The sequence below is a fragment of the Nannospalax galili genome, unplaced genomic scaffold, assembly GCF_000622305.1.
Source record: "Nannospalax galili isolate Female #2095 unplaced genomic scaffold, S.galili_v1.0 scaffold433, whole genome shotgun sequence".
NCBI classification, from domain to species: domain Eukaryota; kingdom Metazoa; phylum Chordata; class Mammalia; order Rodentia; family Spalacidae; genus Nannospalax; species Nannospalax galili.
In genome coordinates, this window is record NW_008338715.1 from 9,691,025 (window position 1) to 9,710,853 (window position 19,829).

Consider the following 19,829-nt stretch of genomic DNA (forward strand, 5'->3'; position numbering starts at 1 on the left):
CGTTTTCTAATCGCACAGCTTCCACCCAGTCAGCAACAGCTTGGATGCTACATGTACAGGCAGGCTCCTTCCCCTGCCCAGCCCCAGCAAGCAAGTTGCCTTAGCGACACTGTTCCGATCACCTCGCTCAAGATGACGAACAAGAAAAGTCGATGTGACATCTTTGCGAAGCAGAAATCAAGAACAGTCTGGACGCAGTTCCTGGGGCTGCGGTCTCTTTAAATCCGTCCCTCGCGTCGTCCGTCCGGCGGGGACGGAGGGAAGTACACGTGGACCTGAGCTATCGGCCCGGGCCGCGGCGGCACCGGATAGGGGCCGAGCCGGAGCGCGCAGCGGAGCCCCCGGCCCGGGGTAGCGCGCTAGACACGGGCGGCGTCCCCCGGACAGCCCTGCCGCCCGACACTTACTCTTGTTGACGGTCTTGAGGGCGCGCGTGAAGTCGCCGTTCTGGCCATAACGGTTCACTTCACTCCACAGCGCAGGAACCGACACCCCGACGCTGCCGCCGCTCGCCATCTTGGAGCTGGGGGGGGCGACCTCTGCCCCGGAAGAGGATCCCGGAGTGGGCCGAGCGGAGGAGGAAGTCGGCGGTTGCTAGGTGTCCCTAAACTGGCGTTGGCGGTTGTAACCTCCGGTCTCGTGGCTAGACGTGCACGTCATTAGAGACTTGTCCGGATGCGGACTGCAGGAAAGAGGCGGCGAATTCCGAAGAGAATTTAGAAGAGGCTCACCAAGTAGCGTCCGCCCAAAGCTGCATGCACCCTGGGTCACCACTGTGCTCAGGTGTGGGTGGGCGACGGCCACCGGAGAAAGGGCTATCAAGTGCTAACTAAAGCTGAGGGAGCCACTCGAAGGAAGCGGGCAGCGGCACGCTCTGCAGGGGTGCTTCAGAATGCTGGACGGAGGAATTGAGGGCTCGACAGTGATTAAGAGGACCTGGGGTTGAGTCTGTGGCAAGTGATGGGCTGTCTGACACAGAAGAAAACGCAATGAAAGGTAACGGAGAAGAAATCCGTCAGTGCAAAACAGTTTGGTGGAAAAAGCGTAGCCGTCCTTTGAACTACAGTTCAGGAGCAGTGGGTTGAAAGCTCACGGGGTGAGAATGCCCAAGTTCTGAACCAGATTATACGACTGATGAAGAGCCCCTACAGTAAAAAAACTCCCACATTTCAGTTTCACCCACTGTAAGGTGGGGATAAAGTATGTTCCAGGAATAAAAGATAATTCATACATCTGGTACGTACACATTGGAGAAACAGGAATTTAAGCCTTGGGTAATGGGTTCCTATGCAAGAATATAATGGATACCTATTAACTTGATGGGGCATGGCATTTTACTGAATGACTTGCTCCAGACAGGTATTTTACAACCTTCTACCTCTTCTTTCCCAACAACCCATGTAATTATTTATCTAGGTGGGCAATATTGTAGTTCTAAGGCTCCCCCCATTGGTGCTGGAGGGCAGTCTTATTCGTGTGAGGCAAGTGTTTTTACCATTTCCCTGCAACTTCAGCCCAAGGCTCTCTATTGAGTACTTACATCCTTTAAGGCCCATCTCACCGGAATGGTCTAGAGTTCTGAGGCCAGAGACCATTTTTATTTTGCTTACTGTTACTACTTTTTACAATTACCTAATGCAGTTCCTACTCAGCTTTTAAACAATGTCTTTGCATTTATGAAAGTGCACTGTGTCCTGCAATGCCTGTGGTGGTCAGAAGATGGTACTGGATCGCCTGGAACTGGAGTTATGGATGACTGTTAGCTGCCACGTGGGTGCTGAGAACGGAACCCAATTCCTCTGCAAGAGCTAGTGCTCTAATTGCACCATCTCTCCATCCCTGCTTTTAAACTCCTTTTAAATGGAATGAATTTTACTTCATGTTTCTTACCTGTGAGTTGAGGGCTAAAATTGTCTAGCTCCTGGTTGTTGAATGGTACCTGCCAACTTTCACATGTGGTCACTCATTGTAATATATGATACTGAACTTATTTGGGGGACATGGTTTCAGATTGTAGCCCATGGTAGGTTGGCTCTGTTGCTTTGGGACTGTGGTGAGGAAGCACATCATAATGGAAAGCCCATGGTAGTAGATAAAAGCTCATCACCCTATGGTAGCTGAGAAAGAGAGGATGGGCCATAGTCCCACAGCATCTCTTTCAAGGGTACATCCCCAAAGGCACTCTCCAGTAGGCTCTGTCTCCTAAGGGTATCATCACTTGTGAACAGTGCCAAAGGTTCTCACACATTTAAGACATAGGCCTTTGGAGGACATTCAAGATCCCAACTATAGCACACTCCCTAACTGCCTTGCACACACCAGTCCTCATAGTTCCATGTCCCCATACCTTTGGGAGTTACACATTCAACAAGTATTCCAGTGTCATGTAAATGCCAGTACTAGGAATTACAGCAGTTGCTGGGATGAAGTTAACAAGATATCCAGTGTGCTTGAGGAATGCACTTTCTATTTGGAAGGGACAAGCAAATGAAAATATACTAGGTAGTGTGCTAGGTTCTATGACAAAAAATTAGGAAAATGAGAATGAACTGAAGCATTGGAATCCCTCCTTTTGGGTCTGACAGATGGCTCAGAAGTTAAGAGTAGTGGCTGCTCTTGGAGAGGATCCTGGTTCAGTTCCCAGCCCACATGGCAGCTAACTCAGTTCCAGGGGATCTGATGCCATCTTCTGGCATCCACAGGCATTGCATGACACAGTGCACTTAACATTACATGCAGAAAAACAGAATTTTTTTTTTTTAAAGAATCCCTCCTTTTCAAAACATTTTTTTTTCTTTAGAGCTCAGAAAGACCCTATCAAAAGCACCCTATCATTTCACATTAGGATCATTTAAAGGACTAAGGTTTTTTTTTTTTAATTTTTAAAAAGTATTTATTTAATAACATACTTAGAAGAAGCATATCATTACAACACAATTGACATATTCAATAACGGTTTCCTGAGGTAGGATGCATCACTTTCAAAATTGGCTGTAAATTTTTAGGTTTACAGTTGAATTATTACAGTTATACAATATTGTACTCAGTATAAACCCTATAAGACATAAATTAAATGACGTTTTAACCTTTAAAAAAGATCTCCATTTCATTATTAAAATACACAGTTTCATACAGAAAAATTCTTTTTCAATGCAATTGACATTGGATGTTTTCACATGCATTTCTAATCTCTATATACATGACTATCACTGGTCTCAGTCGCCCACCTTCTGAGCTCCTCGGCATCTGAGCATGAATACAAACTCGTCAGATAGACAGCCTTCCTCTCCCACTAGAGGCTCCATACTCTGCCATCCCTGTCGCTGTCCACTGTGTTGTCAGCACCCTCATCCATTCCCCTTGTCTGCCCTTCTGGTAAATCTAGTCAGCCAGAGGTCCCTGTTCCAGGAGGGTCAGCTGTTCCTCATCTACGGCAATCCATTGGCAGTTTTCCTTTGGACAGAATTGGGGTCTGCTGTTCATTTTTCCAGTAGTATGTTGGGTTACTGTCTGGAAGAGCCTTTATCTATCCTAGCCAACAACTCGACTGAAGGTATCGCCTGTCTGGCTTTGTTGTTTGTCGAGTAACTTTTAGTTATGTATATGTATGCTCTTATGATATTATGTTGGCCCCTTTAATCTTTGGTTATACTTCCCTTTTGGGTGTTTAAGGACATACAATTGGACCAGATAAACTGATTTGTTTTTACTCTTGAGGTCGTTAGAGGATTTGTTCCTCAGGGGTCCCATGGGGTTGGGAGGAGCCCCTGGCTCCTTTCTTTTACCAGAAGGACTAAGGTTTTAACTCAATGGTAATCATTTGTCTAGCATGCCCAAGGCCCCCTGGTGTTCAATACCCAAATGGTAAAAAAGAAAACACCCCAAACATGAAGAGCTATTTAGTAGTGTTTTCAAACTGTCCCTGAAAGACACCAGAACTTATTGAGGGCAGAAATTCAGTCTTACTATTGCATTCCCAGGATCTTGTACATAGGTTACAGGATGCATTTGTGGGAGATCGCCAGAGAAGGAATTGTGTTTGTGTGTGTGAAGCCTCACAGTCTGCTGTCTGCAAGCTAGGAAAAATAGTTCTGGTCTAGACATGATGTCCTGAGTGATTACTGAGGGCAAGAGATGTATTTCCCAGATCAAGTAGAGTACAAATTCACATTTGCTCCCTTTTTAGATTAGCCTTCAACAGACTGGTGAAGCAATCTTTTTACTCAGTCTTCTGATTTAATGCTATGCACACACACACGCACGCGCAGTATCTTCTACCTGGGCTGTCAGCCTAGGCAAGTGAATAAAATTAGCCTTTATGTAGGTACTCAAATACTTACTTTTATATGGATAGATCTGGAGATTTATTATTATTCCAGAGATGCTTCCATGTACCTTATCATACACTAACAAATCTCATGAGACAAACGTGTTGCTTAGCTCCGCAAAATCCTAAATGCTTGCCTCCTGTGTGCTCGGATTACAGTTGTACCACCAAACTTGGTGTTCTAAGGACTCATGCTGAATGATGGCAGTTTGCAGATGTTCCATGGCATGTCACATTGCCTTTCTTACATATTCTCAGAAACAAATCTAGTTGATAAAAATATCGGTCAGGGTAATTTTCATGATGAATTACAACCAATTTATCTTCCACATAGATTGTCAAATGGATACTATGAAATCTAGTCATATATCAGGACATGGTTTAACTTGATTTTCATAGCATTAGGCATGGAAGCAACAGCAATTCTAAGCATGCTTATAATAAAAGTTTAAAAACTTGGTCTGGGGATATAACTCGGTAGAATATTTGCTTAACAACCAAAAAAGTATGGATTCAATTCCTACCACCACATAAACTAGGTGTGGTGTTACACACTTGTAATTCCAGCAATCAGGAAGATTGGATCAGAAGTAATCCTCAGGTATATATCAAGTTTGATACCAACCTACACTACATGAAGCAATGTCTCAGTAAATAGAATTACATTATTTGCAGTTTTCCTTCCTTTTATGTTTACCCATGAACATATGGAAATCAATACAAGTTTGCATATATTTTTATAAAAAAAAATTTCAGACAGACTTAGCATTGATGAACTATACTACTGAGGATGTAGGGTTCAGCTATAACAGTAAATTCCCATTGATAATGGTCAGTCCTATTCACCAGTTTAAATTTGTTTTAAAATTTTCATGTGGAGGGGCTGGAGAGATGGCTCAGTGGTTAAGAACACTGGTTGTTCTTGCAGAAGACCTGAGTTCGAATCCCAGCACCCACATGGCAGCTAAATTCCAGGGGATCTGACATCTCTTCTGTCCTCCAAGGCCATTGCACAACACGGGTGCACTTACTACATGCAGGCAATATACTCATACACATAAAATAAAAATAATAAAATATTAAAAAGAAATTTTTTTTCATGTGCTGCCCGGGGTGGTGGTATACGCCTCTATTCCCAGCATTTGGGAGGCAGAGGCGAGTTCCAGGCCAGCCTGGTCTACATAGCGAGTTCCAGGCCAGTTGGGACTACAGGGAGACCCTGTCTCAGAGACCAAAAAAAAAAAGTGTAAAATCTCTTACAATTCTTGGGTTGGAGAGGATGGCTCAGCAGTTAAGAACACTGGTTGTTCTTGCAGAAGCCCGGGATTCGAATCCCAGCACCCACATGGCAGCTAAAAACTGTAACTCCAGTTCCAGGGGAATCCAACAGCCTCTTCTGTCCTCCTAGGGCACTGCATGACACAAGTGCACTTACCTGTGTGCACACAATACAGGCATATACATAAATTATTATTTTTTAAAAATTACAATTCTCAGGGCTGGAGAGATGGCTCATCGGTAAAGAGCACTGAGGACCCAGGTTCAATTCCCCAGCACTCACATGGTGGCTTACCACCATCCATAACTCCAGTTTCAGGGGAATCTGATGCATTCTTCTGACCTCCGAAGACATTATTGCAGGCAATACACTCATATACATAAAAAAAAAAAAACTAAAACATTAAAGAAAAATTACAATTCTCTCATCTCTAATTATAGCTAAGCATAAGAGTCAAAGTATGATGATTAATCTTCACTATTAATTTGACAGGACTTAAGAGTACCTCTGGATATGTCCATGAGGGTGTTTTCAGAATGCTTTAAGTAACTTATGACTGCTCAACCTTTGGGTTGGGTCCTAGACTGAGTAAAAAGGAAAAAATTAACTGAGCACCAGGAGTTATCTCTGCTTCCTGTGGAAACAGCACAACTTGCTGCCTTAGGATCCTGCAGCATGCCTTCTCTGCCTTGATGAAATGAACTCTCAAACTGTGAGCTAAAGAACTCTACTCTTAAGTTGCTTCTTTCAGGTAATGAGAAAAGTAAACTGATAGTGTAAAGTTATTTCCTTCTTAGAGTTTACAATTCAACAGAGAATTACTATAGCCATTGTGATTGAGGTGTCCTGGAAATGAAGATCAAGTACTAGTCATTAATAGATTTTAATGTGTTGTTTAAAAACAAAAACAAAAAGAGGTCCTTTAAAGAACTAAAATGTACAAGTGTATGACAGCAAAAAATGCAGAGGACCTGGGTTGGCGTCCCAGCACCCACATGGCTAATAACTGTCCGGAACTCCAGTTCCAGGGGATCCGATGCCCTCTTCTGACCTTTATGGGCATTGCATGACACAGGTGCACTTACATACATGAAAGCAATACACTTATATCCATAAAACATACATATGTTTGTGGCCAGGCATGGTGGTATACACCTTTAATCCTAGCACTTGGGAGGCAGAGGCAGGTGGTTCTCTGTGAGATTGAGGCCAACCTGGCCTACATAGCAAGTTCCAGGACAGCTGGGGTTATAGGGAAACTGTCTCAAAAAGACTAAAAAAGAGAGAGAAGAATCTAAGTTTGTGACCCACAAAGGCAGATTATCCAATCTTTTATTGCAATGGCAAAGATGACTGTTCTTTCCCACAGAATTGTCCTGATACTCAAAGACCTCACAAAATTCACCTTTCCATGACTTCCACCATCTCATTTTGTTTTCCACACCTCTACCACTAATCTCCACACACACACACAATCTACAAGCAAACCAGTGGTAAAGGTGAGGCTTATAGGTATGCTTGCCTAGTATGTACAAAGCAAGACCCTATGGTTCCACTATCTCCATTACAAAAACAAAACCCCACTAAAGCACAAAAACACATTAGCCATAGATTCACAAAATTATTTATTTTCTTAGATAACAACTAATACGGCTCCCATACAACTTACAAACCACACAGTGAGAATACATTTTTCTTACCATGTACAATGTAAGCCCTCTGCAAGAACAGCATGTAGTCTTAACTGCTGAGCCAACTCTCTAGCCACATAAACTATTTCTTTGCTCTTATGTTACCTATCCAACAATGACTATTACAGTGGGTGAAATTAAGTGTTGAACCCATTACTTAGCACAAGGCTTCCTTGAAGTGATCATGGTGCCTCTACCACCAAAATGCTGGGATTACAGGCCCATGCCACCATACAAAGTTAAAAAATATTACAAATACCAACAGATAAGTCTTTCAGCCCACCAATCTAGAGAAGCATTTGTTCACTAGTAAATTTAATTTTTTTCATAGCTAAGCTAGGAATATGTAACTTTCTCCTAAAAATTAAAAATGACATTATCTCTCAGAAATTGCATTCTTTGATTTTCTTGTCAGCTTGCTTTAGGGATATCCACGTGTTCAATATGCTTGCTCGTAGTTTGGCCCATACCAAATGGTTATTTAACCCAAATATCTGAGCAGCAAACTGAGCCGATCCTTCTGGAGAAAGTATGGTCGAACAGCCAAGACCTATTGGTTCAGAAAGTTAAAGATGGAAAATTGAGCTGGCAGCTTAAAAATAAATTTTAAAGAACTATAATAAACTCAAGTTGGTTTTTTTTTTTTTTCTGGTCTTTTTGAGACAGAGTCTCCCTGTAGCCCCAGCTGACCTGGAACTCGCTATGTAGACCAGGCTGGCCTCGAACTCACAGAGATCCACCTGCCTCTGCTTCTGCTTCTGCCTCCCAAGCTCTGGGATTAAAGGCGTACACCACGCCCCAACAAACTCAAGCTTTAATCGCTTAGAAATGTATACTTAGCAAGTAAGTATAAAATAGTAGGCTGGGGTTATATATGCAATAAAATATAATTGCTGAGGTGAGATAATAGGTAATGAGATTAAACCTTGAAATTTTGGGGATACAGAATACTAAAAATTATCTAGTGTCTTACCACTGGGTAGTCGAAGAGATGACCACACATCCTGAGCTCCCCAGTCTGGTGTGATGGGAGGACAGCTGATAACTGGATATGCAGTATTAGCAGACATCACTGGTCCCAAACCATTGCTTCTGCCTGCCACTGCCACAAATACAGTGGGAATGCCATCCCCTAGGGAAATTACAAGATTACAGTTAGGTTTATTTTGTTAAGTCCTCGGGCTGGTGAGATGGCTCAGTGGGTAAGGACTGCCCCAAGTCATACTCTGACCTCCACATGTATGCCTGCACACACATACAAGTAAAACATACCACCTACAGGTAGTACTTCCCTAGCATGTGCGAAGCAAGGCACCAAATAACCTAGGTAGAATAGGCTATAGATCATCTTTGAGATCTATAGTTGGTGAGGTTTGAATGAGAAGTGCTCCCCCCTCCCCCATCTTAGGCTCAGGTATTGGAACACTTGGTCCCTAGCTGGCACCATTTTGGGAAGTCATGGAACCTTTAGGAGGTGTAGACTTGCTCCAAGTGTGTCACTGGTGCAGGCTTTGAGAGTTCATAGCCTACCCCACTTCCAGTTTATTCTCTCTGCTTGGTATTGCAGCTGGAGATGTCATCTCTCAGCTTCCTTGCTCCAGACGCCTACTGCCATGCCTCCCACAGTTGGATTCTTCCCCTGGAACCATACACCGAAAGACATGCTTCTTTCTATAAGTTGCTTTTGGTCATGGCATTTTCTCATAGCAACAGAAAAGCAACTACTACAGAAGTATGAGGGAAAGCCATGAGGCTAGTGAGGCCGGCTTATGGTTTCCTTCTGCTACAGCTACTTTGGTTCAGCCAAACAAGAACTTAATTGAACAGGCATCTTTTGTGTTGAGTGGTCCTTCAAGAGGGTAGGGGGAGACTCATTGAGTAGTGACTAGAGGTTTTGAAACACTTCCTGAATAATACAGTATCTAAGATTGGGGCAGCACAGCTCTCAAAATTCAAGTGCTTGGCATGCTTGATGCTACAGGCTTAATCATCTCCAGCAACAAAAAAGGTGCACACAAAAATTTCAAACTTAAGAATCCCTGATAATATCTAACATCTCTTGAGCATTGTTATTTTCTTATGAAATTAAAAATTACCCTTTTCTTTCTTGAAGCAGACTGGCAAACTTCCCCTTTTCTGACATATAGACTTCTCCGTAGCTCAGGCTCACCTTGAACTTACAGCAATCCTCCTGGTTTTATCCTACCAAGTGCTAAGATTACCATGTGTAATTACTATACCTCGTTTTATATGGTACTGAACATTGAACTCTGGGTCTTTTGCATGCTGAATACACTACCAATGAGCTACACTATAAAAATTTCACATTATTTGAATTTTCCTGGACAAATTCTAACCTTCATTAGCTTATTAAAGGGTTCTCAAGTCTCTTCCCCACTATTACCTCTACTTCTGTAGCAATAACCTTTAGAAAGGATAGTCAAACATTTTCTTCCACTTAAGAAATGTTTTGTTGTGAACACAGGACTTTAATATTTTATCTATTTCTATTTTATATGTGTTTCATCTGCATGTAAGTGCAACCATGTCGTGCACTGCCAGAAGATGGCACTGGATCCCCTGGAACTGGAGTTACAGATGGCTGTTGGCTGTGATATGGGTACTGACAACTGAATCCCAGTCCTCTGCAAAAGTAGCCATAACTCTTAACCACCTCTCCAGCCCCCAGGGCTTTACTATTTAGATCAATGATACCCTACCATTTATTTAATGTACTACATCTCAAAATTACGGCTTTATGTTTGCTTCTAGGGAAGACTGGCAGTTAAAGACAGCAGAGGATCTGTTCTTCAGCTTTCTGCAGCTGATATGGTGCTCTTTTCTGATGGGAAGACCCTAGAAACAATGCTTGAAGGATGCTCATGAGACAAAGAGGTCCTCATGGGTCTCATCTTATAACTGGAAAATTACTCATTCCTCTGAAGAGTGTAAGCCAGCCAAGGGGCAAGACAAAGAGCACCCCGGGAAGAGGGGTAGAGCTGCTGGGGGAGACGGAGAGTTAGCTGGGGAGAGTTAGGCCAGCAACGTGGGGCTGGAGAAAGGGTGTGTGGGGCTGCAGGGGTGAACTGCAGTGTCTGGTGGGGTACAGACATGCAATGGGTCTTGAAATGGGTCTTACGTAGGCGCAGTGCTCGGCAAAGCTGATGGAGACTATGGCAAGCTTGAATGGCATATGGGTTATGGGAAGCCAGTTCTGGGGAGTCACTTCCCACCCCCAAATGTCATAAAACAGTACAAAATCCAAACTAAAAATGTCTTATGTTAGTCTGTGAGCCCTGGGACCTCCAAAGAAGGGGAAAGGGAAGAAAATCTAGTGCAACACGTCTATTTTCTATGCTTGTATTTTGAATTTCCTTTCCTTCATCTTTTGTAAGCTTCTGAAATGTATAATGAAGGTGTAGGCATGCCACAGAACTAGAAATATGGAAAAGCTCTTTTGAGAATTATTATTCTAAAATAATGTATTTTTAAATCTTTAAAACCACAAATACCTTAAACTCTGTAGTTATTTGACATTTACCTTCATATTCTGCTTTAATCCTCAGAGTTTCATCTGGTCCTTTATGAGCAGATGTTACCCGAAGTTTACATGGAATCCCAAAACTTCCACAAGCCTTCTTGATTTTCTCACAGTGACTAAGATCAGAAGTTGAACCCATTAACACTACAACTCTGCACTGACTTTCTGATTTCAGAAGCAACTGGAAAAGAAAAATATGAATATGAAAAGACAGAAATAGCTAAGCATAGGAATGAGCACCGTTAAGAATGCCGTATTTTTTTTTCTTGGGGTCTTGAAATAGGATGTTATGTAGCTGAAGATGACCTTCCTCCATCCGTCAAGGACTGGGATGCCTGGCTCCAGTATTTTTCTTTTTTTTATCCTTCTCCTTTCTCTTACTTTTAGAGGGTCTCACATAGCACAGGCTGACCTGGAACTCCACAGATAGCAGAAGATGACCCTAAATGTCTGCTCCTCCTGCCTGTATCTCCTAAGTGTTGGGATCACAGGTGTGTACCACCACACCTAGTTTTATGCACTACTAGGGATCAAATTTAGGGCTTCAGGCACACTAGGCAAGCACTTGTAAAATGAGCTACATCCCAAGCCCAAGCATTTTCTTTCATAAAAAAATTTGTATTTTTATGTGTATGAGTGTAACGCCTGTATGTATATGTAAGTGAACCCAAGACATGCTATGCCTGAGGCCAGAAGGAGGCATCAGATCCCTGGAATTGGGAGTTCTGGACGGTTGTTAGCGTCCATGTGGGTGCTGGGATTCATACCCAAGTCTACTGCAAGAGCAGACAGTGCTCTTAACTGCTGAGCCATCTCTCTAGCCCCGTATTTTCTTAACAGACCAAATTTAAGCAGAAAAATATTAAAAAAAAATTTCTCCACATTAAGGAAAGTTTGTTTCATAACTAATACCTAACAGGTAAGTTTTTTTTTTTTTCCTTATTGAGACAGGGTCTTGCTATGTCCCTCAGGCTTGCCTCAAACTTGCAATCCTAGGGCCTTAGCCTGAATAAGAGGACAGGTATGTTGCTACCTCACTTGCTTACAGACAAGACTTTATCACATAAGCTGTTTTTACTAATGAAAAGCATAAATAACTCTCTTAATATTCAGGAAACTAGAACATAAAATATTTCATTCCAAGGGCTTTCTCTTTCCTAGATGTTTTAAGGCATGATCAATCAAATTAGGTTAGGTTATAAATCTTTGTAGTCCATTGCTTTGAACTCCAAATATATGTTCTCTTGGAAGTATGTTCTAAGTGATCATAACACAAGTAATAAGTCCCAATGAACTTTCATAGAGTAGGTAGTATGCCATGGATGGTCCCTAAAGGTGTTCCTCTCTTTGAAAGTCACTGAAAATAAATGCACTTTGCCTCTTACATTTTATTTTCAAACAAGGATTTTCTATTTTCTTGAGCAGAGTCTCAATTAGGGTGCCCACACTGGCCTGGGAATTAAGAATCCTCGTGTTATCACTCTCTAGAATAGCTAGGATTGCAGGTATGTACCATACCTAGCTTGAAAAAAATGTTCTTTTTGGGGAGTGTATGGAGTGCAGAGGACAACTTCAGATGTTGTTCCTCAGGTAGCATTCAACTCTTGTTTTATAAAACATTTTATTTATTGTGTCTGCATGTGCACTTGTGGAGGTCAGAGAACAATTCTGTGGAGTTGGTTCTCTCCTCCACCTTTATGTGTGTTCCAGAGATTAGACTCAGGTCATCAGGGTTTCACAGCAAGTAAGTGCTCTACCCACTGAGAAATTATGACAAACAAATCTACCCTTTAACCCACTTTACTTATTCACACACCCACACCCCCTTCCTCGATTCTCACTAACCTGGAACTCACCAAGAAGTACGCAGCTGACCAGGAAGCCCCAGGGTGCCTGTCCCCACCTTCCAAACCTTGGGATTACAAATGGGCACCACACCTGATCTCTAAATTCTACATGGGTCATGCTTACAAGTCAAGTACTTTATCAACCAGTGGGCTCTTTCCTCAGCCCACTGAAACAATTTCTTTGAAAAATAAAAAGCATGGGGTTCAAGAGATAGCTCAGCAGTTAAGAACATTGGTTATTCTTGCAGAAGACCCAGGTTCAAATCCCAGTACCCACATGGTAGCTAACAACTATAACTCCAGTCCCAGGGGATCCGACAGCCTATTCTAACCTTCTCGGGCACTGCACAACATGGGTGCAGTTACCTACATGCAGGCAACACATGCATACATGTAAAATAAAACAAAATAAATAAAAAAAGAAAAAAGCACGTAATGTACAGTACAGGTTTATTAGGAAAGAATTACCTCTATTTTATCTGCAACCCACTCAAAGTTTTTCTTTACCATCTGGAGGCCTTCAGGAGTTACTTCTTTGAGGTCCCGGTAACACTAGAAAATAAGGTAGAAAAAGTTTAGAAAACAAGTTTCTCCTGTATCTAACACTTACTTTTATTTCAAGAGATGTGAAAACATTGCAATATATAAATTCATTTCTTAAAAGAAAGTTCAGGTTAAATGCTTTCTGAACAACTAACTGCCTTGAGAATTCTAATGTATAAGAGCATCTTGCCTTTATTTTGTTAGGAGAAATAGAGCCTGATAAGGGCACAAGACATGATGTACAGTCCCAGATCTGTCACATACACTCATACCTGTGAAGATACTTATCATTTTAGAACCCTAGTTTTTAATTAGATAAACAAGGGCAATACTTGTTCTGTTATTGTTTGAGAGTCTAAAGATAATAAACAGATGTACATTGTAAGCTTAAGTATTCCATATCAGGATATAGGAGATCTCTGTTGTTTGCTTTTAATTTTTGTTACTAAAGACTGAATTCAGGGCTTTGTAGACGTTAAGCAAGTGCTATACTACTGAGGTCTATTTCCATGGGAAGAGATTTCCTATCTCCTTCCACAGCTTAAGCTTACACAAAGATAATGTAAATCCAAAGCATCAGTTACCTGTTTGTCTTTCTGCAGGCTCCGATCTCCAGATGGCCAGAGTCTCCAGGAATCATTATCAATAACATCAGCAAGAACAATCTCTTTGGTAGTTATATCGACACCAAATTCAATCTAGAAACAGTATATTGCCAAGGAAAATTATTTTTTAAAATTACACTCTTAAAGATATTTCTTAACTAACTACAATTTTTTTTTTTTTTTTTTTTTTTTTTTTTTTTTTAAAAAAAAAAAAAAAAAAAAGAGGACGATAAATCTTTCACTGTGATATATCAAAATAAATGAATTTCCAAGAGTACATGTATTTTTTTTTTTTTTTGTCTTTTTGAGACAGGGTCTCCCTGTAGCCCCCGCTGTCCTGGACCTCACTATGTAGACCAGGCTGGCCTTGAACTCACAGAGATCCACCTGCCTCTGCCTCCCGAGTGCTGGGATTAAAGGCGTGTGCCACCACACCCAGCTTATAACCTTAACTTTTAAATCTCCTTATTTTATCAGTACCTTCATATCTACCAGTGTACAGTTCTGGGGCAACCAGGCTTTCTCCAATATTTCAAAAATAGCTTGTGTTGCATGACTCATGATATCCACTTCAGCCTGGCCTATGACAAGTCCAGCAAAACAGAATTTTGCAGCAATGAGTTGTTCTTCAGACCACTGTGGATCACCTTAACTTTTAAATCTCCTTATTTTATCAGTACCTTCATATCTACCAGTGTACAGTTCTGGGGCAACCAGGCTTTCTCCAATATTTCAAAAATAGCTTGTGTTGCATGACTCATGATATCCACTTCAGCCTGGCCTATGACAAGTCCAGCAAAACAGAATTTTGCAGCAATGAGTTGTTCTTCAGACCACTGTGGATCATTATTGGCATCATCCTGTGAACAAATCATAGTAGCCCAGTTATTTATGTCTTTTTCGAGACAAGATATCCTTGAAACCCCAGCTATCCTAGAACTCCCTATATAGACTAAGACAGCTTCGCTCTCATAGAAATCTGCCTGCCTCTGCCACCCCAACACTGGGATTAACGGTGTGTGCCACCAGGACCAGCTAGTAGTTAATTTAAATCAAAGAACTCTGGACTTTTAAGAAAAACTAAAGTCCTTTGAATATGGATTCCTAAGAACTATCAATTTAATTAAAAAATATTTTGATTCAAATAAAAAATCTGATTTAGCTACTCGAAGTTTATTTTATTGACATAATTTCTAGAATGACATCTGCAGTACCAAACAATATTTAACCATTTAAGTTTGTAATTCTAAATTTGGTTTTAAAGTATACAAGTCACAAAAATATAAAATAATTACCTTAAAAAACATCTCCACTTTAGGAGGGTAAAACTTATATCCTTCCTTCACACCAGGATTTCTTTTGAGAAAAGAGCCTGTAGCTATTCTTCGGCAAACCCATTCAATTGGAATCATTTCACACTGAGGAGCGATGAAAGCTGTCTCTCCACATTTTTTAGTGAAAGCAGTTTTGATACCTACATATTGATATTAAAAGGGTTAAAAAAAAAAAGCAATGATTTTTTGGGGGGGACACCGTGTTTAATCGGGGACAGCAAGGCCTGGGGAAGACTGAATGGAAGATGACGTAGACTCACCCTCACAGGCACTTAACCCGCTTAACGCTTTCACGTGCATAAAAAAAATGTGTGGGAGCCGGTACACCCGGAGCAGGTCAGGGTGGCATGGGTACCCCCGCAGGGGGATGTTCAGCTCTGAGAATGGGGTCTGGTGGGGCGAGGCAGTCCTGGCTTCCCTCATGCTCCTCCATCCTCTGTCTGCCCAGCTCACAACTAGGTGGCTCTTTCCAGGCTTTTCGAAGCATCTTTAAGTTTTCCCACCAAGTCCTGCAATTGTTCCATGCTGCAACTAAAACTAATCTCTGAGTAAGGCTGGGAATCATTGTTCTCTACATTTAAGGTTAACAAATATGAAGGTCTGTACATCTTATGAAGCTGACTGGTCTTTATCTGATATTCCAAGCACCTAGAAACATCAGTTATGTGAGGGAGAGATCTGCCTATACTTCTCAGTAGGATTTCCAGGGAACTCTTTTTCTGATATTCCATGGAAAACAGTTCTATTTTCTCCTGGTCAAATTTACAGTCTTCTAGGTGAGAGCTTAAAGCAGCTGTGTCCATGCCACCGTGCTTTCCTGCCTCCAGTATGTATGCTGCAACTGCTGCATGACAGTGTTTTAAAACCACTGGGTTGATATGCTTCAAGTCTGGGTGATCTAGCGGGCCACCGGGGAGTCCAGCAGGCTCCGGAAGGCTGTCCGGAGCAGCAGCGGTAAGGTGCTGGAGGGCAGCAATGATTTTTTTTAAATGAAAATGGTAAAAAAAACCCCTAAGGAACAACAAAGGTTTTCTGAAGGTTTTCTTTTTAAATTTATTATTATTGTATAGTCATCAGAGAACAACTTTCCAGAGTCAGTCCTCTTCCACTTTTGTAATGGATCTGGGGACTGAAATCAAGGCTAGTCAGGCTTGTCAGACAAGCGCTTTACTTGCTGAGTCATCTCAAAACACCCCATCAAAAAGAAAATGTCATGATGAAAAAAGTGAAAGGGAAAAAAAAAAAGGTTTCCTAGTATTTATGAAAATAGTAAAGACAATTTCACACAGCAAAGCAAGCACTAGGCCTGGAGACCTGGCTTCCAGGCAGGTGTTTCACTCTTCATTCATTAATACTTTCAGAAGCAGCCCTAAATTCTGCAGATACCTTTTCTTTTAATTGAATGATCTTTGAAAGAGTATCCATCAGGTATCTATCAAGAACACAGCAGCTACTTTGCCCAAAAGCACAGAAAATATGTGTTCTTCCATTCCTTTCTCTTACCTAGACTGTTACAGAAAAGCTAAGACAGAAAATCAAAGATAAGGAAATAAACAAATACATAAGACTCCAGTTATACACTAAGCAACTACAATAGGGAAATTCATAAGGACAGGAAAACAAACAAGAGGTTACAAAGTACTGATAAAGCAATGGACAATTTTTGTTTAAGGGTACAGGATTTCTCTCTGGAACAGTGAAAACATTCTGGAAATGCATGGTGAAGTGAAGTGTACCACATTGTTAGCATAAATGTCAGTGAATCACTTATTCCATATGGCAGGTATTAAATAATCTTTTAAACCAGTTTCCTTACCGCTAACATCCAAGTTATACACCCCTGAAATATGTACTTTTATTTTTGTGAGTGTGGTGTATGTGCACCTGTATATAGTTTTTGACTTGCACAGACCAGAGGAGGACATAAATGTTGTCCCATACCATTCTTTGCCTTATTCCTTTGAGGCAGGGTCTATCCCTAAACCTGGGACATGTGTTTTTCAACTAGGCTAGCAGCCAGCAAACTCCAGCAATTCTGTCTCTCTACTTCCCCAGCACTGGGGTTACAAGCATCCATGAGACCATGCCCTTCTTCCTACATAATGAGTAATGGGATCCAAACTCAGATCCTCATGGTTATACAGTAATTGCTCTTAACCACTGAGCAATTTCTCTAGCTCCTAAAAATTTCCTTTATATGGGAGAAAAAAAATATAGGTTTCATGGAACCCTTTCTCACCAGACTGAGTTTTTATATAAGGACTAGCTACCACCTCCCTACAATGCCCAGCTTCTTGTCTCCCAATGTAAGCTTCCCCTCTTGCATATGTTCCTGCCACGAGGCTCTTACTAGAGGTTGAACATATGAGACCCTCATCTTCAACAAAAGGAATCTAAATTTACTTTGATTCATTTTCAGAAATGTTCCAGTCACTGGGAAACCACCAACCAAAGAAATCCTGAAGTAAAAGTTCTAGAGCCCATGACTTGGGAGCCACAGGGGTGGGGGTTTCCTTTAGATTTAATAAAGCAATGATTTTTTTTTAATGTACAGAGGGATTTATGGTGTGGAAACAATTAAGATTTACAAATAGCCCTTTCCTTTCAAACTAACTTAAAATTGGAAAAGAGGATACTTTACAAGACAACTCTAGAACTGTATTGTCAGAACAGATTTAACATGAATTACCTTATTTTTCTGAAGGTCATCTATCTCGCTTGAAAACAAATGCATTTAATTTCCCTTTAGATATAAGAAAGACTAATGCTAACTGGACCCTCTAAGAAATCACAGGGCAACTAAGAATACTAGAATGAGAGATTGAGAATACTGGAATGAGAGAAAGATTATTAAAATAAAATTGGTACTGGCAGGGAACAAAGAATAAAGTTTTTTTGTTTTTGTTTTTTTTCATTTTTTTTCTCATTGCAGCTGGTTTGTTTGTTAGTTTGTTTGAAGCAGGGTCTCCCTGTAGCCCCAGCTGTCCTGGAACTCACTATGTAGACCAGGCTGGCCTTGAACTCACAGAGATCTGCCTGCCTCTGCCTCCCAAGTGCTGGGACTACAGGCATGCGCCACCACGCCTGGCCAGAATAAAGTTTTTAATTAAGGATCCAAGACTACACAGATACACGATCCAAGGAAAATAGGCATCTTCCACAGTATGGGAAGTGCTTAAATTTTATTAGCCAAGACTCCATACATTACAAATTAACTACTAGGTGGCTAACACGGGGGGGGGGGGGGGCAGCGGCTTAATTTGCATTCCAAATATTCTCTCTATATACTTTTCAGGGTTTTCAAGTGGAAGGCGGCTTAAAATCCTGCATTGCCTCCAATGGGCAGAACAACTGTGTAGCATTCTAAGGAGTAAATTTCAGGACATTATGTAGAGCTACAAACATCAGAAAGGGTTCTTTCATAGCTGAATTCCTAAAGATGGCCTTGAGGAGGAACTTTGATTAGGGGATTCATGTGGCTGGTAAGAATTGTAACAAACTGGGCTGAAGAGACAGCTCAGCAGTTAAGAGCACCGGCTGCTCTTACAAATGATCCCCAGCACCCAAAAGATGGCTAACAACCATCCGCAACTCCAATCCAGTGGACCCGACACCCTCTTCTGACCTCAGCAGGCATTGTATGATACAGGTGCACTTACATACATGCAGGCCAATACACTCATACACCATAAAAAAAAAAAAAAAATAAGTAAAATATAAAAGAATCGTAGCAAACTGTTAAAGTCTCTTTCACCTAAATTTTTTTGAGGGGTGTAGTATTGGAGATTGAATACAGGGCTTTACGCATGCTAAGCAAGTAGTCTATCACTGAGCTATACTCCTCCGGGTTAAGGTGACTTCTTTTAACTAAATGACATTATTACTTTCAAACCAATAAAATGTTGGTGAAACTTAAGAGCTCTTGGCTTGATTTTATTATAATTAACTTGGCCTGTGAGACATCCCCAAAGAGGCTGTTAATTCAAATGAAGTCATCTCTCAACAAGAGATCAGTGTGAATAAAGAAGGCAAGGTGTCACCTGCTTCCACTTTAATAGTAAAAAAATAATACAACTAAGTATAACATGTTCTTAATCCAAGTTATTTTGTCTCCCCAGGAGAAGGGTATGAAAGGCAGAAACAGACAGATGAGGGAGAGGCAATGTGGGCAAACACTTACCTGCTTCCTGTAACAACTGAAAGATACAACTAGTGATTTTATTGGAGATGGCTGCTTTTCCTTCCAGGTGGTTCTTTCTAGCTGCATTTCCTGCTGTAATTTGGTCCTTGGACTGCAGGAGGACTCTTCCTGGACTATCTAACAGTTCATAGACTTCTTTTGTTTTACCCTCATAGAGCTTTTTACCAATGTTCAATACTGTGGAAATAAACAGAATTATATCAGATTTGAGGAAGATTTTCTGAACATTAAAGACTCAATCAGCTAAAATGATAAATCCCTGAATACATAAGTAATAATATTAATAAAAATTAAATCATATGCATAGAACCTTTTCAAGGTATTTTTCTCATGTACCAACCCATAATTTTATGAGCTTGTTTAATTATATTAATAAAAAGATGAATAAACTAAGACTCAAAGAAGTTGAGGCTGCATATTTAGTATTTGCAGAACAAGAAATAATCCTAAATTTTCTGATA

General features: G+C 41.0%; 2 protein-coding genes and 1 pseudogene across 3 annotated transcripts in view; all 3 read right to left on the reverse strand.

Moving 5' to 3' along the window:
• The window catches only part of Srp72 (signal recognition particle 72), a 33,633-nt gene extending 33,068 nt beyond the window's left edge, over positions 1-565 (reverse strand). The window contains exon 1 of the mRNA XM_008833295.3: positions 408-565. Coding sequence (XP_008831517.1) covers positions 408-516 — 109 coding nt within the window. The 5' untranslated portion in view covers positions 517-565. The remainder of the gene's footprint in view (positions 1-407) is intronic.
• A 6,647-nt stretch (positions 566-7,212) lies between these two features.
• Positions 7,213-19,829, reverse strand: part of Paics (phosphoribosylaminoimidazole carboxylase and phosphoribosylaminoimidazolesuccinocarboxamide synthase) — an 18,743-nt gene continuing 6,126 nt past the window's right edge. Inside the window, exons 2-10 of one of the 2 annotated variants that reach the window (XM_029563596.1) lie at positions 19,348-19,545; positions 15,129-15,307; positions 14,668-14,693; positions 14,314-14,467; positions 13,813-13,926; positions 13,154-13,237; positions 10,839-11,019; positions 8,271-8,429; positions 7,213-7,847 (exon numbers count right to left, since the gene is read on the reverse strand). In XM_029563596.1, coding sequence (XP_029419456.1) covers positions 7,681-7,847; positions 8,271-8,429; positions 10,839-11,019; positions 13,154-13,237; positions 13,813-13,926; positions 14,314-14,467; positions 14,668-14,693; positions 15,129-15,307; positions 19,348-19,545 — 1,262 coding nt within the window. In that variant the 3' untranslated portion in view covers positions 7,213-7,680. Of the gene's footprint in view, positions 7,848-8,270; positions 8,430-10,838; positions 11,020-13,153; positions 13,238-13,812; positions 13,927-14,313; positions 14,468-14,513; positions 14,694-15,128; positions 15,308-19,347; positions 19,546-19,829 lie in introns of both variants that reach the window. The other variant, XM_008833296.3, reaches the window with a different exon arrangement.
• LOC115070410 lies at positions 15,314-17,876 on the reverse strand (annotated as a pseudogene).